At 39.6% G+C, this 24,477-nt stretch overlaps 1 protein-coding gene across 6 annotated transcripts in view; it reads right to left on the bottom strand.

Moving 5' to 3' along the window:
* The window catches only part of IL1RAPL2 (interleukin 1 receptor accessory protein like 2), a 434,872-nt gene that overhangs the window by 164,350 nt on the left and 246,045 nt on the right, over positions 1-24,477 (bottom strand). For all 6 annotated transcript variants that reach the window (XM_027645481.1, XM_027645482.1, XM_027645483.1 and 3 more), the window contains 3 exons: positions 20,276-20,549; positions 6,265-6,451; positions 776-929 (listed from right to left, as the gene is read on the bottom strand). In XM_027645481.1, coding sequence (XP_027501282.1) covers positions 776-929; positions 6,265-6,451; positions 20,276-20,549 — 615 coding nt within the window. The remainder of the gene's footprint in view (positions 1-775; positions 930-6,264; positions 6,452-20,275; positions 20,550-24,477) is intronic.

The raw sequence follows: 24,477 nt of genomic DNA on the forward strand, positions 1-24,477 counted from the left end.
GATACTCGCAAAGTTCCACAGACACAGAAGGCAAAAGAATAATTATAGATGTCATATTGTACAGTGGACTGGAAAGGGAACAGGATTATATTGGTAGACAATTCTTTTTTACCCATTCATTTTTGGTAGCTGGCAAAAAGAGACAGAAACCCACTCTTGTCTAGTAGATATTACATGGAGTCAGAACCACACAGTGTATGACTTCCTCATAAGCAGGTTACTTTCCCTTGACAGTCCAATGTTCATAACTTCATTCTTGAAATAAGTTGTGCCATACTCTTCACTAAAGACAAACCACAGACTGAAGCTAGAAGCTGACCACCATGAATTACATCAAAGCTTAAAAATATGGAACAATCACTCATAAAAAAAAAATTAATGGTTGAAGCTGTCTCTTTTGCTTGTGTTTATTCCAGGACAAAAAGCCTCACCAAAAGCCTGTTTTACAGCTTCAGTCAACCTTTCCTCCATTCAGCACTGAAGACCAAAGTGGAGTCTGAGTTAATTCCAGTGTATATGGAGGACTTAGGTCTGCTCTACCTTTTGCTTTATAGCTAGCATTTCCAGGTTCTGTACACAGAAAAAGGTAGGAATACTCTTCTGTGAAATTTTGTAAGATCTTCATATAAATTTCCCCGAGTTTTGGACTGCTCAGCTACTGGGATTTGCTTTGGACTTACTTCTATCAAACAGATCCACTGACATGTGAAACCTACTTTTTCTTATTATTTCAAAGCTTTATTTTTTTCTATTGGCACAGAACAAAGATTCTTACCAGTAACCTTCAATTCAACCGTCCTTCGTATAAGCTTGCCTTCAAACTTTAGTTCACAGGTATAATTTCCTCCATCTTCTTCCTGGACCTCTTGAATTAAGAGAGTATTTCCCTTCTGAATTACAACGCTTCTCCACATTTTTGGCTTACATTCCTGCAGAAAAAAAATCCATTGCCAAAATTACTCAGCTTGTACAACATAAGACAGTGTTGCCTGATCAGATTTTCAGTATTATATATACAAGTAAACAACCACCTTGATATATTTTGCAATTAAAATTCAAATATAATTTCAGAAAGCACAGAGATCTGAAACTGGAATTAATTCAAAGGCTGGAATTAAACAGGAATGTTTTTAAGGTTCAGTAATTCCTACTGTATCACATGGGTTGTGTTTAATACATGGTACCCTGAAGCAATGGTTAAGTATCTTCTCTTTTTCTTGATAACAACTGCCAAGACCTCTACTTTAGGACAGACCATTAAAATACATCTCTGCTTGAAGGGGGTAAGGGCAACATTTGTTAAGAGTTAGCCTGGAGGCAAACTTTACACACAGTCTCAGGCTAGAACCATTTACCAATAGAAGCAAACAGGAAGAACAGTGGTTTTGTGAGCAAGAGAATTCAAAAACTTGGTTTCTTAACAGTCTTGTTTCTCATCAGTGGCTTCTCTAGCACCTGATGAGCTCTGATTCAGCTTTTCCTCATCACTAGACTCTATGCAATATCACCCCCACGTGTGTCCTCTGATGCAGTACATGGTACTGATGGCCTGCAACTCCCATGGACTTCCCCAGGCAGTCCTTAGCTGTTTGGCAAATTTCGGTTCATCACTACAAACTGTGGTCCTACTGGAACAGCATTTGAGTCCTTCTGTACAGGGTGTGATATAATGCCAGAAAAGGCTCTCCCTTTTCTAACAAACCACATCCTTGCAGGCAGATCAGTCACCTTCCACATGAATTGTACTCATGATGGAATAGTTCTTGGAATGCTCTGAACTAAAAGCAGGGGTTCAACTCTCTCTTGAAAATGGCACCTTAAGATTATATACTTACTGTCTCTAAATATATTTAACATCAAGCCTGTTCTGCCTGCAACAAAATCACGCTTTTCTCATTTCTCTAAAGCACTCAGTACTCCTGACAGTTCTGTACTCAGAGAACACAAAGCAACAAAGGGCCTGAGTACCTTCAATGTCCCTCTACTCCCTCTTTCAAGGTGGCAACTTGGAATAAGCTCTCAGACTGCAGCTAACAGTCTTGCATCAGTTACATTGGGCTCAGCAACTTCAGAGACTGGTGACATGCCCAGACCTATGCCCCATTTTCTGCTCGTCTGCAACAGCAGTGTCAGAAACAGAGAAAACAAAATAGAACAAAGCTTTCTCTTAAGAAAACAACCAAAAAAGAAAATGTGTCAACATGCAAATATACTGTATCACAGCAAGAGATCAGAATGACACAAACATAAATTTTTCATGGGATTCCATGTGCATTCCAAATCCACGCCAGATTCTAAATTGAAGGATAACAATAGGGAAATAGAAAGAGAGGACTGAGAGCTTCTGACCTTGCACTTGAAAATGGAGCACTGAAGAATCACCCCTATCCCTAGGTGGCCAAATCCAGTTACAACGTGGACAGATTTCAGTTTCTGAAGCTGTGCAATACTACTGCAGGTAACAGAGTGATTGGGTTACCTCTGTTTCCAAAGTACAGCTGTAAGGGCAGCGTAATCTTGCCTCGCATGTGAACTTTAGTTAACAGCAGTGATAGACAATGATTAAATCCAGATCCTCTCTGCTGTGCTAAAAAGAATCAGAGCTTATTTTTGTTACTAAATTGCACTATCATCGCTTGAGATTCACACAGGACACAGATCAGAGCCAGGAAAGGCCATTGAATCCTTTCTGATTTGTGCTCAATATTTTAGGTCTATTGAAAGGTACATAGACCACCTACTTGGAGTAACTAAATTTGAACACTGGGCAAAGAATATGATTCTGTTCTCTTCAATCCTAATTTAGAAGGAATACAATTCCCAGAACACACAAAGTAAGCATATTTCAGATATGCACCTTTTAGTGCAGCACTGAAATTCCCTATTATGTGTTACCAGTTTTATATTCTCTACTTTATTTTTAAAAGTAGATAAGGGAGTAAAGAGATGGAAGATACATTTTTATATGCCTTATATTTTTATATACTAATAAGAAGGGCAACACCTTTACTACTACAGAGATTAATGATTTAGCTCAAACAATGTGCTGTTATATTTTTACAGAGAGAAACTGTTCTGGTGAATTATATCACTGATTTCCTAATTATTTCTTTTTGTATCTACTTAGAATACTTCATATTAAAAATTCTTTATAAGCCTTTCTTTTCCAAAGTTCGGCTAGTTAATTTGTCTTCTACTAACTATGCAGGCTTTATAAAAATATGTTGAAAATGCTTGTTTATATATTTAATACACAAAACTAAAAGCAAAAAAGGGGAGAAGCTGGAAAATCGTAAAAATTTGCATTTTAGTAACAAAAATGGCTGAGAAACAAACAAAATTCTAAATAGTCTTCATACTGGGAAAACAATGTAGATTTTACTGTCAGAGGTGTGCTAATTTCTCTAAAAGGTAAGTGCTCAATTGTATGACTCGTTTCATAGAATCACAGAACAGTTGGGGCTGGAAAGTACTTTACAGTTCAACTGGTTCCAACTCCCCCTGTCATGGGCAGGAACACCTTCCACTAGACCAGGTTGTTCCAAGCCCAATCCAACTTGGTGCTGAACACTTCCAGGGATGGGGAGTCCACAACCTCTCTGGTCACCCTGTGCCAGTGCCTCACCACCCTCACAGGGAAGAACTTCTTAACACTTCATCTAAATCTACCCTCCTTCAGTTTAAGGCCATTCCCTTTTGTCCTGTCACTACATGCCCTTGTGAAAAGTCCATCTCCAGCCTTCTCATAAAGCCCCTTCAGGTACTGGAAAGTGCTCTAAGGTCTCACTGAAGCCTTTAACCAATTAATTGTTCTTTTCTGCTTTTGCACTACGTTTACCTACTAGAAGAATCTGAAAGTTTCTTTTCCAAGCCTATTTATTCTCCTTAGATATCTTAAATGTTTTGGGGTTTTTTTTCCCCAGTAATTAAGTTGTGCACTATTATGCTCTGTTTCTCTTCCTTGAAATGTTAGTGGCAGCAACTCAACAACTCTATTTTTCTAGGGTAGATAACAACTACCTGTCCTTCACCTGACATTTTGATTGTTTTCACAGCCCTTCCTTCAAGCCAGTTGTAGAAAAGAGATGATGGAAATGGATTAAGACTCCACATTCAAGATGTAATATACCTTTTTCCTCTGCCAGTTGATTTTTCATGAAACTGCTCTTACTCTTAAATCCCATTCATTCAATCATGCCTTGACACATTCATTTACTTCAAAAAAATCCTCACACTTTTTGTCAAAACAGTTTTAAGAGGCATAACAGAGTTCTGTATATATCAATGGCATTAATTGAGGAAATCTTTAAAAATAAATATTTCATGCAGTGTAATTCTAGCCAGAAGTGAAGTTCATACCACTGTTAAAACAAATCCTCACAGCAAATGTTTTATTACTTACCGGGGGTGCATGGGAAAATCTATTCAGGCATATTTAAGAGCATGTTTAAATTACAGTTAACTCCCTGTAAATTGATGCAATTATTGGCTCAGATTCATTAATCTCTCAACACAGAGAAGCCTTTTGGAAGGCAGAGTGAGTCCTGTACACAGTGGGCTTGCACCATGACTGTCCTGTCTGATGGTATTTCATGGGTCACAAGTCCAAACCCCCTGACTACCAGAGAACTGGCAGGTTTCTCCTGAACACAAGGGTTTCTCTTTTCAGACAAGGGTATAAAGAAGGAACCTCGAGGACTTCTCCTTATATTTATTTATCTACTGTTCTCTTTTGGACAACTTATGTTCTGCCTGGATGAAAATCTTCTCTAAGTATTTCAGCATAACGAAAAGGAATTGCCTCCAGTGCCTCTGGAGCAGATTTACACAAGAAGATGGCTTCATGTACACATCAAACTCAGTCTTCAAGGTAAAGGGGAAAAACTTGAGCATCCAGTGTGCTATGACTAGAGACAGATGCCTCCTTCAGAAAGCAAGGGTAAGATCATAAGCAGAGTATCACTTTACACTACTGTTTGGGGGAAGGGACCTGCTTTTTGTCACTCATGTTGCCTCACACAGAATGGTCTGAAATCCCTGACTGTGGTTTGTAAGGGTTACCCCAGTATTTGTCATATTATTTTGCAATCCAAGTAATTATATATTTTCTAGTAACTGGGCTTTTGAGCAAGCAGACTTCTTAACACAATACTCTCTAGAATATTTTTCCAAAACCCTGTTCAGGAATAAGTTTCAACGGACAACCTGACATACATACCTTCTGCATAACATCAATATTGACATTTCACACTGCTGAGCTTCCTGACTCATTTCCAGATAACACAGATGTTCTCTAAGAGCCAAACTGATAGCACCTTATTGTTAATTATGGATAAGAAGGTGCATGTAGGAGGTTATCCCATTAATGTCTCTTCTCATTATTAAAGCAGACTAAAGGTTGTCAACTTTGATTGTTTCACCATCATCACCAAACTACATCAATTCTGTTCAGTTTCAATCACAGTGATGACTTGTCAGTCAGCTGTCACACTCCAGCCTGGTGTCACACAATCTGTGTGTGCAACCCAGACAACACATGTGGGTGCATGGGACAGACCCTTCCATTCCCTTTCTTGGTCAGTTCAAAGCATCTCTGGTGTGGACCTGCACATGCATCTTAGTTAGACTGATTTCTGCTCCATAACAGCTGAAGATTATTCCTGCCAGACTATTTTTCAGTGTGTTCTTGCAGAAAATGAGATCTTCAGTGATCTGGTGTTCAGCAATACCTAGGTAGATAGGGCAAGAAGCAGCTTCTCTTTGGTACTCTCTTTTTTTCAAGATTTCAGACTTCCTCTGCAGAGCCAGGAACTGGACTTGATGATCCTTGTGGGCCCCTTCCAACACAGGATATCTATGATTAACTAAATACATATATTTGACATATGAACAGCACTGAATATATCCACCCATATGCTGAGAGAAAGAGCTTCAACGGCTGAAAGAAAATTTTGTTTACACTGACAGTAGGCTATGGCACACATTTTGTTATTACAAGACAGAACATGTGAGATTTTTGTAAAAAGTAGAAATAAATGACAACTTTTATAATTGCTCTTTTCTGATGCAACCTGCTACGGAGGAAAAAAACCTGCTGCTCTGCATGTATTACTTATTTCACACAAGATAACTGTCTTTAAAGAATGTTATTAATGTTGGCAAATCAAGCACTCCAAATTTAGGATTTTACTAGCTTGTAGTTAAATTTAGGATTTAACTAGCTTGTGCTTTTCAGCACAAGAACAACGAGTCATCAATAGTTACCTTGTACCACACCACATCTGGCTCTTGACCGGCTGTTTTGTAATCCTCAATATCAGGACAGGAGATTGTCTTTCTCTTAGTGACTTCTGATTTTTCCAGATATCTGATCTTGCTGTTGTAGCAAAGCCCAGATTCATTCTCAGCTACTGTCAAGGACATGGACACCTTCATGCAATATGTTGAGTTTCTGCAGGAACAGAAAGATGTTTTCATTTATCCTACCTTCTTTCTACTGTGTTTGTTTCAACACAGTAAGTTTCTTTGTTAAGTTCTCATCTTCACAAACACTTGAGTGACAGATTCAAATAGTGACTGTCATGCTGTGTCTTTCCAACACAGAGGAATTACAGAAAACGTAAAGACTCGTTTCTGATTTACTATGAAGAGTATGCAGAACCTTGCAGAAATTTTGTTGACAAGTGATCTAACCCAGCACAGCAGCTCTTTCAAGCTTGCAAGTCTATGAACACAGGAACCTGTTGGCATCTCAAATATCAGCCAGGATACACTGTCCCATTTCCTCTGTGTGTCCCACACAGTCCTCCTCACCCTTGTTCTCTCCCACCATCAGGAGATTTCACCCTACTACTCAGTGCTGCATGTTTGAGAAGAAGGGTTATGAGCCGGGTGTTAAACCACATCATGCAGGAAGGATTTCTTCCTCAGAAGGAACTGCTGTACAAAATCCTACAGCACATGATATTGTGGTGGGTCGACCTGGACCAGCTGCCAGCCACCCTTCCAGCTGCTCCCTCACTCACCCTCAACAGGATGGGGAGGAGAAAATAAAATGAAAAAGCTCACAGGTCAAGATAAAGACAAGGAGATCAGCCACCAATTACTGTCACAGGCAAAACAGACTTCACTAGAAAAAAAAAATTAATTAATTGTAAATTATAATAGGTTGGTAGTAAGAAAGATAAAAAAACTAAAACATGTTTCCCTCATATCTCTTTTTTTTTTCCTCCTCTACCCTCCCTCCCTCACTGATTGGTGCAGGAGGGGATGGGGAGTGGTTCATTCCTCCCTGTCACTTCTTCCTTCTCACATTTCCCTGCTCCAGCATGGATGCAGCTCCTGTCCAGAAAATCAGCTCTGCAGAATCCCTCTCAGGCCACAGGGACTCAGTGCCCGCTGGGGCCCACGGCACCAAAGAACCCTGACAGCTAAATCCAGGAAGCAGATTGCTACGCCCAGTTTTTCCTAATATCAGGGCAGAATAAACACAACCAGCTCAGCTGCCATGCTGCACAATCAGGAAAACAGGATTAAACTAAATTCCTTCAGCCTTACAGCTTTAACAGAGCTATCAGACACACAATAAACCCCCCAAACCCGTGTTTGCCGTGGTGTTACTGGCACTCTGCACAGGATGGCTGCAGGCCAGGCTGCCAGTTCTGCCCCTCGCTCTGTGCCACGGCAGGCTCGGAGAACAACCCACAATATAATGGAGCTCTTCCTCCCCTCATCTTGTCATTTTAACTGATTGCACCACAACCAAAAAAGCCAGGAGTAAACCAGTCATGCTGGGTGGTTACTCCCATCGAAGGGAGCTGTGGAGAGCTCTGGCGGGAGGTATCTTGGCTTTGCCACTGCCTCTTCCATCACAGCTCTGCTGCAAACTGATTTAGCTGAGACAAGAGGGTGCCCTGTGCACCTGGGAAGTGATCCATCAGTCTCACCCTGATGCTAATGACGCTGGCTGCTCACTCCCTCCAACTAGACCCATGACAATGCTTTTAATTAAAAAAAAAATCCAACATGCTCCATGACAAATCTTTTCTTATGCAGCGTTTCTACATTTCACTCTGTCAAGTGAGCCTGTAGTTGGGAAGGAAATAAAAAGGTCTACAGGGACACTTCATCACAGCTCGAAGCTTCATGCTAAACAAGCGCTGACAAAACACTGTGAATGGGTTCTTGTCAAAGGTGTGCCATGAGCAGGTTTTGGCAGACAGAGGCATTTGCAAGGCAAATCAGCAGCAGTGTCCAGATATGTCTCAGAAACCTCCCATTTTCAGCATCATTAGTCCTACATATTCGGCAGAACCACAGAGCTTGTCCATCCTAGTCCCTTCTCCTCAAAATGCCACCTGTACATTTATGTAATAAAATTTGTGGATATTTTCTCCATTCCCTCACCTCTGAGTGGAAAGGCTCACTTTGCATGCTGCCATGATGTGTTTCAGCTGAGAGGTTATAATAAAGTCTCATCCCCACAAACTGCACAAAATATATTATTTTACCTGAAAGAAAAATTCTCTGGACTGCAAAAAAATCTATCATTTGGGGTGGGCTTTTCAGAAGTATTTATATGGTTTAGGGAGCATAAGTCAACTTTCTCCTAAACTGGCTTTTGAAAAGAGTTACCTTTCTTGTAGGAAGAAAACAAAACGTATCTGAGAGTTTCAATGCTTCCTGCACTGAAAATCCACAAAACGTGATACAACCACTCAGCATAATCAATAGTAATTAATCAGTAATGATTATTTAACCTTCCTGAATGACTATAAGTATTACTGAGTGCAAGTAAGGTCACATGTGCTCAGTGATAATGATCCAGGCTAATCAAGAATAATGACTTTGAACAGTTGTCCATTACTTGGTGCTATTTAATAGTGCTGTATTTTCTCCTAACAATCTTGCATTATTTAGATTTTATTTTGAAAAACGCTGGAGGCTACTTCTATTTAAAATGCTTCCTGGAACCAGGACCCAAAAATGTAGTATTCTTTTCATTAGTTACAATTAGAACTGAGTAGAATTGAGGAAACTAAGTGCCTGGTGAGTACTATCACTTTTGTTCACACTCCATGACCGAGACAATAAATCTATTCAGGCTCATGATGAAGAAAGCCCTCACTAAGCCAACAGCAACAGACTTGAAAGCTTTATGAATGCTTCTTCACCAGCCACTCAGGTTAGTGCTACTGCTGGTAATCAGGAAAGGGCAACTTTCCAGTGACTGAAGCAGCAGCAGCCTTCCTTTAATCTCGTCAGCTTGGGATAACAGTTATATTGCAGTTATGTGCAAAAGGAAACAGTAGTTTGATCAGTCTGTTTTTCTCAGTTTTGAGGCAGAAGTCTGGGAGCTGAAGTCTGTTGAAATTGTGAGCCATTCCACCCCGTGCTGGGCAAGCTGTTCCTCAGCTGTAAGGATTTCATCGCTCAGTCCTCTGAGCAGGTGATACATCTGTGCTGACTTTTTCTTGTTATCTTCCCTTCCTTGTGGGGTCTGGAGGATAAAGGGGCTCTCTAGAAGGTGACAGCTGGAGGGAGAACTCAGGAAGGGGGATCACAAAGAGGATCAGTACAGAAGCCCATAGAGCTGCTGTGGTGGGATGCATTCAGTTCTTTCTTTCCAATTGTTTTCAGGACCTCTGTGAACACAAGGGCTCTCTTCATGAGTTGCATTTAAGTTGTTTATGGTTAAGGGTCTTTTTTTTTTTTTTTTGGTAAAGGTGTGGAGATTAACTAGTGTGAATCCTATGCTTTTTGTTTTTCTTCTTTTAGAAGCTAAACAGATGGCCTATGAATTATAAAAGGAGGATCCACTTTTGTTTTCAGTACATGGTCATGGAGCTTGGTGAGGGAGGTCAGTGCTCCCAGCAGTCTCTGGCTGACAGGAAAGGTTCTGAGTCACAGAATATTCTGAGCTGGAAGGGACCCACAAGTCCAGTTCTTAAGTGAATGGCCCATAAAGGGATCAAACCCATGACCCTGGCTATATTAGCACCATGTTCTAACCAACTGAGGCAATCTCAGGGCCATTATGTGTTACATATATATAATATATATATTATATATATATATATATACGGTTATATGTTCATATTTAATGAGGAAAGCTGGACACAAAAAGAACAGTAGATAACAAAATCAAGGCTGGTAACCTGGGTTCTGCTGTCAGAATCAGTGGCCAAAAGGAATAAAAAGGAAGTGTCTCCCATGTGGATGAGGAAGATGCTGGAGGGCTTCTAGTGATGATCTTAGTATTGCAAGGCCAGAGTTGTTTCTCAGTAGAGAATATATGAACCCAAATTAACCTGTCAGGCTGCAGAACCTTTTGCACATACATGCAAAGGAAATAACCTGTGAATCTGAAAGTGCATTTTTTGATAATCTGTCTTTTTTGAAAGGTTGCCAAACCATTCGCTTTCCACAGGAGTTGATTTCCAATGGATTCCATTTCTACAAGAGGTAGCAGAGGTCATATGGGGAACAGGAAGAGGAAAGAAAAGAAAGAATCACTCCATACTACAAAGAAAAAAGATTGTCTTATATTTTCACACTGAAACTAAGATCTGTAATTCTCTTTTTCAAGGGACTAGTTACACACTGGACCTACTCTCTTGACTGGAAATAGGATGGGTTTAGCTCTGCCAGAGTTCACAAAGCAGATTCCTTTGTTTTGGTGGCAAGGCATCTGCAATCCCCAGGCCACTTGGAACTGACACTGAACCACAAACTGAAGCCAGCTCCAAATCCAGTAGAAAACCATAGGGAAAACCAAGGGAATTTAACAGGTCTCAAAACAAAAGCAAGCAAAACTGTGAGTTTGGCTTGACTTGGAAATAAGGGCAAGAGGGAAAAAGGAAGGATGTAAAGAAATGGATAAGAAGGACATTTGAAATTGGAGTGTCAATCCCTAAATTATTTTTCATCTTGTTTTGGATTCAAGACAATTCATCAGCCCTAAGGCTGAATTAAAATCAGAGGAAATATTCACAGCTTTGGAAAAAACTTTTTTTGGCATTTGTGTTTCTGCTAAGTGAGGGTGTTTGTTAAAAGAGTCAAGCAAAACAATTTTGGCTCTAGTACACACAGAATCTCCCCCCACCCCCATTTATTAATTTTCTTATAAAGACGAAGGAGGCAGAAAAGAGGTTGAATATTTTATATCTTCTAGATTGAAAAACCCCACCCAAATTTGAATTGCACATTTATACGAAGGGACTCACAATGGGATTTTCTCCCTTGCAGGTTAATTTTTCATTGCATTTGGTTTTTTATTACATTCTAATACTTTGGTGGTAGATCCAAAAGCTGGAAAGTGTATTTATCAAAGCAGTGCTCAGGAAACAGCACAGCTCAGGCTTAGATCTCTCTCCATGTACCTTAACACTCTGGCTGTTTTAATGACATTTTTATTGGCTCACTAACTGAAGGACTGTATAAACCAACATATACATTCCTCTTTGCTCATTTTGAGTTAGAACAGTAACAGCAATAACTACACCACCCACTGTCTTCGTCCATCTGAAGGTTCACAGCATTAATGCATGACCAGATCCACTACTGGCTGCTCTATAAATGTGCTGTGTTATCAGCTTTCAGACTTAATTGAGCATTTGATTGTTTTCCTCTCTCTTCATGAGAGTTTTATAAATTTATTCCTGTCCAAATTTTACACCAAGGTCATGGTTTGGTGATCGCCTTAAAGAAAAACGAGTTATTTGTTATCATTGTGTTTTTTAGATCACAAAAATGTAACATCTTAAAAACAAATGGATTATTACTTACTCTTCCAAGGTTTCCTTCAAGTGCTAACTTATTTCTCAGTGACTACCACTGCTACATGTTTGGGGTTATTGTCTGGAAAAGATCAATTTCTTGAACATGGAGTAAGTGACCGTTGGAGGTTACAAATCACAGACCCTTCAAAGTTTTTGGATTTTTAATTTTTATCAGTTTGTCAAGTGAAAGAGCAACATCTGAGTAGAACAATTTAACAGATGGCTGGCACTGCTGTAGTTGCTCCCTGAATCACAGGCCACGAGGTGCAGTGATTCTGCAGCTCATGTGTGTGGTACCTGGCCTTGGTACAGCTCCAAACACTCCTGTCCTGTTTTTTGCTTGCTTGTTGCTGTTATAACAGTAATTCTAGTACTAGCTCCTGTGCCTGCTAAGGAGAAATCCTAATCCCATGTTACCTTTCATTTAGTGTTTGATTCAAGATCCTCCTAGTAAATGAAAATAACATCATGGAAGTATGATCTCAGAAGTGCTACAACAGAACGATATTACAAATCCAACGTTTTATTATATCTACTTCCTTTGATCCTCCAACAGAGACCTGGGTTGTGAATCCAGACAGAGCTAGCATTCAAGACTGCATTTCCTTCAAGTAGAAAAAGTATTTGTGCAGAGCTAATCCATCACTCATGAAGAATTTTTATTCTTTCTGCACTTCTTTTCTCCTAAGATTCAATCTCTACACAAAGCTCACTAAAAACAAGACAATTTGAGCTTGACTAAAAAACACTAGATGTCCCAGAGGCCCATGTTTTAAAGTGAAGAAAGGCTTTCCCATCACTCTTCAAAAGAAGGACCTGAGCAAAGTCACTGAAAGGTAATTTTAAAAGGCTCACATTAATGACAGCTTGAAAAACAGATATCCAGGGATGTCTCCTCAAGTTAAACATCACCAGTATAGTTCTCACCAGAGGCACTTAAAAGCAAGACCTCTAATACTCACTGTGAGTTTAGCTCTTTTTAGAGAATCTTCACGCTTCTTAGATACTGGGATGGAGAAGAAAAGATGTTTGGATGTGGCAGCTGGGTAGAGCTGCTCATGGTTGGGTCTCTCCCACCAAAGCTTAGATCTAAGTTTAAGTTGGATTTCAGCTCACATCCTTATTAAGAGTGAAATGTGACACAAAAATGTCAGGGTGTTCCTACTACAGCCAGTGATACAGCCTGTAAGAGCAAGGCCGTGATCGGAAAATTCGGGGCTAATCTGTAGTATCATGCTTTTTAAGTCTCTCTGAGAATGGTAAGTGACAGCCAGCCTGATTTGTACATGGTTATGGGTCAGGAGGAGCTATTTCTTTTCTGGTTGCCTTCACAAATGCATGCACTTGTCCTGATGACCTCTGCATCGTGACAGAAGCAATTCAAAAGCAAATCACTAGTCAGTCATTCCAGCAGGAGCTACTCAGGCAAAAAGAGAAAATCTCCTAACATTTAAGTTGAATCACACAGGCCAATGGTGTCCCTTGTTTTTGGGTTGGATTTTTTTTAAGTCTTCATTAATGTTAGTTATTAAATGTTAGAAATGAATATGGGAAAATATAACGCAGAACACAATTGAAATGCAGAAGCTAAAAGAACACCATGCTATCTCAGCATATCACAATCCATGTGGTCTCTCTCAGCTTCAGCACATCCTGTTCCAGTAGAAGAAATCCTGTAATTGGCTGGGTTTGCTCTCAGGGAAAATTTCTTCCTTGCCCTTAAGAATTACAACGCAGTGAGTTACTTTAAAGTTTGCTACTGCAAATGACTAAGCCCTTTTCATTTATTTCCTAACACTTTTGTATTAGAACTCTGGATATTACTGTTAAATTACACTGTCTTACTGAAAAGCCCCATTACAAATGACATAAATCTGAGGCACAGGAACAACTGCTCCCAGGACAGTACTAAGAAATCCCCTTCTAATAATTTTGCATTTGCAATACTCTGTTTCTGAGAGCACTGAACACGTTCTCTTCTATGTCTTCCAAACCACACAGAGTGTGAATTCCTGTATTTACTCCTCTGTGCTTTTTTTCATTGGACACCTAGCACACAAAACAAAAGTTGCATTCAGGACACCCATCAGACTTGTCTGCATTGCTAAATCTCACTGATTGCATTGCCTTGGGGAAAAAAACCTGTGGAGCACATCCTGCGTCCTGCATCTAAGTCCAATTTTGTAGATGCAATGTTGAAAGGCAAGTCCTGCTCTGTCTGTATGTGGGCAATTGAGCACGTAAACCAGTGGATCAGTTATTGTCTCATAGGGTGCACACAGAATGCTATCATGAAGAACCATGAAGTTGTCCTCATGTCAGTTTGAAACCAAAGCTGTTTGAGTTCTGCAGCTGAGTCCTCCTGGCTGTGTCTTCCCTTAAGTGGTCAGAAAAGAAGAAATTATCTTCCAGGATCACTCACCAAATATTAGCTTAACTCCCTATGGTTCTGTTACTTTGTACTTTGGGAATGATGGATTTCCTCAGGAAACCTTCCAAGTGTCTGTCCTCTCACAGGACACAGAAAACATTGTCTACTGACATGTTGTAGTCACAGCTGGCTCTATGCGGGTTCCAACAGGAGGAGCACATTCTCCCCCACTGATATGTGGAGAACAAAAGGGAAATGTAAACTCCCTGATGTGTTGGAGAGGAGGTGGCTGAGGAGGGCTGAACAATATCTCGGCAACAGGTCTCCTGCATGCAGAGTGGACTGCATGAGGAAGCAGTTCCTCCACTTTGCATCCTTTCTCTCCCCTAGCCAAGGCTGGAAGCCCACCAGGGAAGGCCCTTCTTCACGAGCAGCCAGTGACAGTGAACTGAAACGCCACTGAGGCACTGCAGCACAGGGACCTTTCGCTATGACAATCTGTACAGGCTGCAAAGTAATGTCAGTCATTTTAAAGGTATCTAAAGCTGGGATTTCACTATTAGGAAAACTGAAGTGTACACAATATTCTCATTCTTGTACATGCTGCCGCAACAGGGAAGTCACTGGACGCCCTCCAACCACAGAGCAACATGGGCATTTCTGCTTGAAGCCCTGACTGTTCTTGCAGCTTCTCATCAACAGTAAACATTGGCTTTCAGAAAGACAGAGGATGAATAATTTCTCTTTAAAAGTTTTAGAGGAGGAGGGTGAGCGAGCGGAAATATACATATCACCAGGGAAAAGAAACAAATCTTTGTTTTTCTGCAAAGAATAGATAGAACTGATTTCTCTCAATAAAGACAGTGTCATCAAAATGATTTGCAGGAGCACCATCAGTCTATACAAAATTTTAGATACAAAAGTAGAAGCATTCTGATTCTACTTTCCCCTGCATTTTGATAATGCCAAAAACATTATATCTCAGTGATAAAAACTCAAAAAATTTTATTTTATCATGAATCATACTGACTATAATGTATCTGCTCTAGCACTGAATTGAAGTATTGAATACCATATCTCACAGGGATTTTGTTTATACAGAATCAGTCAATTTTATTGTGGCAAATGTCACACACTTTTAATGTGTGACATTTAATGTTAGTGTCATACAGAGCCTGGGAAGCCTGTGCTGAATGCAGTTGCTCCAAATGTGAGATGTAGCTGCTTCTATAGACATGCCTGGGACCACTGGAATTACAACACTGCATCTGAAGGGATTTGAGATACAAAATCATCTTTGTCATGAGCAGGTGAGCACTGAATAAAGCCAAAGGAACTGAAAATGAAACGGTCTGTACTGCCACCAACAAAATTAACAACTGTATTAAAACACATATTGCAAATACCATGAGAGATGGCTGCAGAGAAAGCAACCTTACCCCTGCAGATTTTTACATCATGATTTAGTTCAGTGTTCTTGTTTGGCCTTTCTTTGGGTCCAAAACCAGACATTCAGCACTCAGAAAATGGTGCAGCTTCTCCTGGGATGATGGGTGCATTCTGCAGTCCAGGTTGTAGGCACTTGAAACAAGCCCTTCAGCTCCCCCTAACACCCTCTGAAGTGAGAGCACAGAGGTTGTGCCACAGATGAAGTTTTACTGCCAGCCCCTCCAGGCTGCCAAAATCTGATTTGGAGTTGCTGGTCATGTGCTCCACAGACATTCAGAAGCCAGAAGGCTTAAAATCTACTATTGGTCTATTTTATTACTGCTCAGAAAGTAATATCTCAGTATTTCACCAATGGCTCAGCAAAGGCTCAATTCTTCTGTGCATGTCCATACCAATGCTGCTCTCCATTAAGAACTGTGCAGACAGGGACACAGTAAAGGAAAAAGGATACACAGATTTCCTAACTTGATTTGTCGGCAGTTCTCTGGCATCAAATGCTGGTATTAAAGATCTGCAAACTTATTCCCTCATAGGCATTCAAGGCCTTCACTCCCTTTTTATTCTGCAACCTGTACAAAAATCAAGGCTTAGCTCCATCAGCCAGTCTGGCGACCACAAACCTCCACCCCCTGCTTCCCTGCACCCACTGAAGGCCCAGACTTTCTACCCTCCTGATTCACATTATGGGAATCGAGTTATTTTATTTCACCAACAGTTAATTAACAGCAAATGTGCACTAATATTTTTAGTCTTACTGGTTTTATTCTTTAAATGCTCACTAGAGTTTCTCTTGGAGCTAGGACTAGTTAGAAGAAAGGTTTCCAGGAGCAGTCCCTTGATGAGGGCAAATTTGGGCTAAACTTGCTGAGATTTCTTCCCCATCTTATATTCTCTTCTTTTACCAGGTTAAGATTTAAGTTGTCCCAGTTTTTGTTCCCTCTTAAAAAACAGGCTTTTAACACAGAAAAACAGATGTATTTGTTCAGAGAGAAAAAGTAGCACATGATCTGGCAAATGACTGTCCTACATACTCAGAACTTTAGGGCCACCCTATGCATTTAGATCTGGTTGAGTTTCCATGTTTGGTTTTGGAGTGCTTATCTCTGAATGCTTCAGTGAAGAAGCTGTGATCCAGAGTGCTGATGTGAACATCCCAGAACATCAAAAATCTGTAAAAGAAATGTTGACAGCTTTATCTGAAAGTAGCATTGCTGGGTGCTGGAAGATTAATGGTATATCCAGGGCCTGTACTGCAAAGAGACCTCCAGAAAACAGCATTTCCCTATTGGGCAATAAAGTCATGATACCAATGATGCAATGAAAAACAGATTTATCCAAATCTCTGATTTTACACAGAAAAGGCACCCAAGAACAAAGCAGATTCATGGAATTCACATGGATTAGCTAACACAGCTCAACTCTCCACTTCCTTAAAAGTCCTTGCAGAATTAGGACCCTTTAATATGTTATATCCATGCTTAACACTGGAGAAAAATACCACACTTTGGTTTGCATTTGAGTGTCAGCTCAATGCTAAAATGTATTGTGAGAAGGGAGAAGTAGGTTTTAATGCAACAATAACTTCCTCCTATTATACACACACCCCCACATCTGTCTAAGCAACAATGTCTAACCGGTTAATAAAGGAGAGGAAACATTTAAATTATGATATCAGACCTTTTCAGCCTGGAGAAGCAACCTCTTATTATGGTTGGTCTAATACTCCTTAATTTTATTCAGTATTACAGGTTCTTTTACAAAACAGACATTATGATTATTGAGATGACAATTCTGTATAAGAAAGAATTAACTGACACATTTAATTTTTACCCATCTCCAAATCACTGTCATATCAGCCTATCCTTCACCTGCTCATACCCACCCTTTTCAAGCAACTTCTGAAAAATTCCTTCCAGTTGCTTCACTGATACTCGTGCCTTGATCCTACAAGCACACGTGACCAATCAGATAATGCAGCTTCTTGAAAAATAGGTTTGGGGTTTTTTATAGAGTTGTGAAGACATTAAACAAATAAGAAATTCAGTGAAAAGTGCAGTTGACATTTTTCTCATACAGTTTTTTTATCTGTCATGTTGTCTTGACTGGGAAAAAAGTAACAAGTTGGGGGAGAGTGAATTAGCAAAGCTCTCACTATTGCCTGTGATATCCTTTACGTACAACTTACTGAAAAGCCTTGGTGTTCAATTCCCTTTTATCAGAAAAGATCTTCACAGCTCGAGACTGTCCTTTCTTTCAAGGCATAAACTGCTTCTGGGACAAGGATCCCTTGTCTCCCCTTGGTCTTAGCACCACATCCAAAAATCTCACTTTGCACACTTTTGCAAAGACAAGTACAAATAACAGACAGAGCAGTTCTAAGGCAAGAGACTTGAAGTGGTGGAACTCAGCACAGCCTGGCCACTGGGACATGCAAATGTGGGACTTGACCCTTTGGATAGCACAGGGAATTGCACCAGGGCTTCACCCATCCTTAGAGAGTGGCTAGAAAGACATCAATTCAGAATTGAATTGATCCTGATTTTCTCTTAGAGAATCTAAATGAAAACTTCTTTCTTGAGAAACACTTCAGAAGTTTTAAATTTATCTTGAATCAAAAGCATTTTTCTCCCCAATGTTTTTCTTTCAGCTACCAAACCAAAAGATTCAACTATGCGTGCAACCCTAAACCCAGTGTTGCACACTGATGGACACATTTCCACTGCATCGAGTTCTATCTCTGTACACTCAGTCTACAAAAGACAGCATTTGTAACAGAAACTGTTAATGCTTCTAGAAAATAAAATCATATTCTAAAATTACTGTTCTCATTTGTGACCTCTTAATTCTCATAAAGCAGGTGATCCTGGTTAATGACTAAAACACAAACATCTGCTTATCCCCCTCCAAAAAATGGATTAATAAGGCTGAAATTACACAGTCAATGATGTGGATAGTCTCCCACAAAAGTGTGATCATCATTTCAGAACATAACATCTAGCTCAATTTTAATGATATTAAAATCAATTACTATTGCTATTTCCTCTGCTTTTTTAAGCCACCCAGAGTTTCATAAACAGTAACAGCAAGGATACATTACCCCATTTTTGGAAGAAAAAATAATTCAGTAAAGGAAGAAATATAGTCTTTTATCTGTAACCACCACACATAATATTCTGCACTCTGACATAAATATGAAAAAGGCAAAAATATCTGTAATTATATAAGAAAGTTCTAGTCAAAGCAGGAAAACTGCATAACTGACAAGGAAGATCTTGTTGCTGTATAATGCCTTCCAAGAAGCATGTCATACAGTTTTTAGCTGACAATGAGGAGAAGCCATGAATTATTCAAGAACTTGCCCATTTGTTACCAAAACTACTTTGTCATGTAAATGAGCAGAGTTTTGAAATTTCCTGGAAAAAAGTATGTCCCAGAATTTGATCCAAGATCAATTCTTCATTGTTCACAAAGGATTTGCATTAAAAATATTCAGAGTATTAAACTAGTAACTTGATTATCACAACAGTGACTTCTTATGAAAAAAGGACAGCTCCCTCGAGACATGTAAATCACCATCTTACCGTAACATTTCAAAATCAAGGAGTTCACAGCACACCCAACCTGTGACAGAGCAGCTAATAAAAGAATAACTCCAAAGGCTGCCACAGAGACTTAATGGTAAGTTTGGCAGATGCATCTGATATTTAAACTGGACATTGGTGCCCAGTAGAACCACCAGGCCCCACGGCACAATCTTTGATTTCAGTAGCGTTCCTGGGGATCAAAATGGTCTGAGGCAGCTGAGACAGCAAGTCAGCAGAGATGGAGAGAGAGCAAATTCTGGGTTCTGAACAGTCCTGTTACTTTGCTGCAATATTTGATATTAAATTCATCAAACATGTTTGATTTCAGTATGGGACAGCAGAGAAGGACAACGCAAACCTCATTCTCTGAAACTCAACAGTTTAAAACCAAATCATATAAAGTATCTGCAAACTCCGTTTAATTCAGAACTGGATCATTTAAGGAATATTTATTCATTCATTCTTAAAGAATTCTCCTTTTTTTATCTTCTCGTTTTAGGCATAGAGCTGACATCAACATCCACATGATAAAAATCACGAGCTCCAGCACATGTTTAATTTAAGGCTCATCCAACAGTTCCAAAATACTTCTGAGACATGCATTTTGGTGCCTTACCAAACGAGGTCTGCTCAAATTTATGACAAATCATAACTGTATATTAAAATACACATTTCTTCAAAACCAGACAGAACTGTAACTCCCCATGGCCTAACCCCATCAGAATAATTCAAACTGTAACTTTTGAATAACTCAGAGGATTTGAAAGAGAACATTACTTAACCAAAATACTTCATGATTTAAGAAGTATCAAGTTCTGAAGATTTATGGCAAATTGAGAATTTGCAAATGTTGGACTTAAAAAAAGAAGTAATTAAGTGAAAGCACATTAATTACAGCTATTGGACAAGGTAACTATAATTACTAGGGAAACTAATTTTGAGACAAAGCATTATGTGACATATATAATTATGAGAATAAAAATGATTATGTATTAGCTGGATGAATATCTCGATCCTGATAGCTAAAATTAAACATATTTTTAACCAAGACAATCCATACATTCTTACTTAGACTTTAACACAATACCCACCTTAGAACACATGTGTAGAAACCACTGTCTTGCAACTCAACCGAGTGAAACCATATGGAATCTTCATCCTTGCTCATTCTAACTTCGGAAAATATAATGGGTTCTTCTAAATCTCCTTTGTTTTTGTACCACATAAGCCTAAGACCTGTGCTTTGGGCCATGCTATAATTAGTTCTGATATAGCTGTAGAAAAGGGCACATTTCACTCGGACTGGTTCACCTGCCAAAGCCATGTATGTCTTGAGATCCACTGACCAGTCAATGCAACCATCAACTGAAAGCAAAACAATAATAAAGAAATATTAGACACAGATATATTTTTCAATATAGTTCAAGGACGCTTGTGAAATACAATGCAATACACTAAAAGAAAAGAACCTTTGTTTTATGGCAATACGAAAAACATAAAGCAACTATTGGCAATTAGGGTTTCATACACCTTTTCTCATTACATGTAACTGTGAATTTGCAGGCAATAAATAGAACACATTGAGGCGCTGAACACTTCTTTAGAATATCATTACTTTCATCTCCAAAGCACTAATTTTTTATTAAATAAACTAAATGTTTCACCTTAACTATTTGCCTCTGTAAACCAGTTTTGAAATCTTTATTTTGTTGTTGGAGGAAAATGTACATTGGCATCTAATGCCAATCTTATCCCTTAAAACTTTTCCATCCACCTCTGCTAATTACGTTATGCAAAAAAACCCCAAATAACAGATGTGACATTTATCATTTTCTTTTCGAGGCAGTTCCACAGAACTTTTTTCTTTTCTACAGCCTACTCACACTGTAGAGATGTGTATTACATACAACAGGATACAATTACTACTTGCTGCCTGTACAATCAAGATTAATACAGGAGTTGTACAAACAAGAAAAGAGATCTTTTGATGTTCTGTTCAGCAAAAATTTTTGAAACAGTTTTCTTGATATTTCACTTGTAAAATTAATATATGTCAGCCAGTTAAATAAAAGATTACTTCTCCCTACAATTTTTTCTCCCTTTATTATTATCTTAGTTACAATACAAGCCTAGAACACGAATACTTATCCATGTGTAACTCCCCCCTCAATTATCAGAGACCTTCTAGTTCAATCTTTCTCATTGTTGGAAAAATTGTAAGTTTGAAAGTCAACCAAGAACATAACCAAGGACAAAGAATTCAAAGGCAGATCATCAATAGGCAAACACATTACCTAAAATTAATAGACTTGATTAAATATGTAGTTTTCAGAATTTTTTTATCATATTCAGCTACAAGTAAGTGGAGCATCTTTACCCTTTATGCAGCTACCTCAAATTCAACCAAGTAATGCTCAATTTGCCTCTTCTGCATTTACAGTGTTAATTCTCAAACTATAAATCTTCATTTCATATACATCTTCAATAGCATGCACTCTTCAAGTTATTTTTTAATTTACTTTCTAAACAAATGCAGCAAACCAAAATTTCTACACATGGTGAAATATCAGGTCTGGTCCTTTTTTTAGCAGTTTTTACAGCCTTTAAATTATGTCTGACATCTTTTCAGGTTTCTCTTCCATCATTCAAAAGTATCTGTGATAAGTGGAGGGTTTTAATTTTCCCATTGCTATAAATCAGCTTTAACTGTACTGTGATCACATGAGCCATGCACCTGAACCATATTTTAAACCTGTTGACACTCACCACTTTCATATTTTTCTGATACATAACTTCCATGTAACATCTTATTGCAAAACAAACGTTATTTGTAAAAAAAACCCAAACTAGCATAAGCTCAGGAGGGAAGGGAAACCCAATACTCAAACCTATGTTATGCACCTACGGTCACGAGGGTATTGGCAGGCAAAGGGAGGTCTCAGAAACCTTTACCCACAGGGTGTTACCTGCTCCTGCCCCTATCCTGCTGGCAGGTGCAAACACAGCAGCTGGTTGTGCCAGCTGACTTCTCATCAAGAAAAGTCCCCAAATCAAATCCTTCACCTGAAGTTACGTACACACAGTTTTGAATAACTTCAATTTTCATTTTCATTTTGATGAAAACATCCCGCTGATTTAAACTAAAATTCATTGCTTCTTGCTTTTAACAGCTGCTGTTAATGACATCAACTGAAGGGCCATCAGCAATTTACTGACTTTCGTTTTCCTCGCTGCTGCAGCAGCATCACTGCTTCCTCTGTGTTTGCCCTCTCACACTTAGTGCCACACACAACAGGACAAGTTTGGATAATAATTAATTGAAAATTCTGCACAGAAGTATTTGCTCTCAGTGCACCCCCTCCAGGTTTATAACATCCTTCACTGTGACCAAAGCTGCACGTTGTAACTTGAACACGCCCTTGTCAGGACTCCAGGAAACACCCCACTGTCCTCTCTCTGCATCACTGTTACACAGACATGGGCAACCAGCAGCAGAGCTGGTTCTCCCAGTCCTACAACCCCATCCAATCCACTTTTATGTTAAAGCCTGGTTCTGACACCATGAATTATTTTATAGAATGGACTGAAGTCTTTTACATCGAGCAGGTATCATTGTACTCCATACAGAGCTTCCTCACAAAACTCTGTGCTTTTTATAAGCCCTGCTCTTTAGGCTGGTGTGATTTACAATTAAGGAGCAGTGCAGAGCTCACAGTCACTTTCTCTCAGTGAGGGATGTGAAAGGCAATGCTGAGCTCTCCAGATGGCTCATCTCTTGTTCTCCACGACACACAGATATTCTCAAAGGCACCCTTCCTCCTGCACTTTAGCAAAGGCACAAAAGCCTAAGCTGAAATGAATAGGGATGCCCAGAACTGGAATTCAGATCCAGACTAATTAATCCTGTCAATCTTGTGTCAATCGAATCCTGTCACATCACCTAATGCTTTCAAACCTGTGCTGGTTCAGCAAAGTTAAACCACAGCAAGGAATAACTGACATTCAGACACATATGGAAAGCTTGAGGGTCAAGCAGAATGGTGCCAGTTTTTCATTTATTTCACAGAGCAGAGTCACAATTAGGAGGAGTTGTGGAGTCAGGTACTGACCCAATATGGAAATCCAGCTTTGGAAGCTGAAAATGCCTCTGATTCCAATAAAATTTCTCCCACATCCACATCAAACAACTTGTCGAAGCACAGCTCAAATTAATGCTAATCATCCTTCAGTGTCATTCAATCTCTCTCATCTTCTACTTTGATTTGAAAACTTCTTCTCCCTTCTAGTGTGCATTTCTCCACTGTTTTATTTTTAAAATTTGACTTGTTGAAGTGGAAGAGATGAAAGGCATTTGAAAGATTATTTACAAGCAGGTCACTAGAGTGGCTAAAACCCATCTCTAGTTGCCCCCAGAGGAGAACAAGACAGTGGTGCTGGTGCTCTGTTGGCCACTGCCAGTGTTCTAGTGGGCACTGGGCACAGTGACCTGAGCCCAGCACAGCATTTGCATCTCAAAGAAGAAATTAAAGAAAAGGAAATTTACACAGGAGACCCTTTTCCCATTAACAGTGTTCAAATGGAAGAATTTCAGCAGCCCACAGCAAGGCTGACCTCAACACAGGGAGCCTGGCGGAGGGGAAGGTGCAGGCAAGCTGTGCCTGCCCGTTGCCCCAGCCTGCCCCAGCTGCTCCCCTGCAAGAGCTCCCTCCCTGCAGCATGTCAGGAGGTGGTAATTACAGAGGAGAGCACACAAGGAACGGAGCAACCATTCATTACAGGGTTGATGACATCTGCGGAGGGGAGAAGTCTCACAGACCGCCTTGACTAAATCTTAATTATCGAAGAAAGACTAATCAAACAGGAGATTACTTTTTTCCCCTCACTCTTTTTTTTCTTGTTAAATACACAGTCAAGAATGTTTCCTCTCATGAAGCTGTAGAGGCTAAAATCTAGGTCAGGCTCCCTGCACTCACATGGAAGCTGGAATTTTTCCTCTTGCCGTGCTGTCAGTCACTGGAGCGTGAGCATTGTTAGATTCTTTTGGAGTATTCTCCAAGCTGTCATTACAAATGACTGGAGCTGCTTAGGTGGAGTCCAGCACTCCATTATCCAGAACAAAGTTTGCTGTCATTTTTTGGGGGCTGGCTCTCAATATGTAATATAATCAGGGTAGTAAGAAGAGAAACATAATGGCATTAGAGAGAGGAACTTATTACATAAGAAATGTATATACAATATTTCTCTGCTACCCTATAATCACCCGGTAAATGCCTGACTGAAAGCCAACTCAAAT

The sequence above is a fragment of the Corapipo altera genome, unplaced genomic scaffold (assembly GCF_003945725.1).
Source record: "Corapipo altera isolate COAL_440 unplaced genomic scaffold, ASM394572v1 65, whole genome shotgun sequence".
In the NCBI taxonomy this organism is placed as follows: domain Eukaryota; kingdom Metazoa; phylum Chordata; class Aves; order Passeriformes; family Pipridae; genus Corapipo; species Corapipo altera.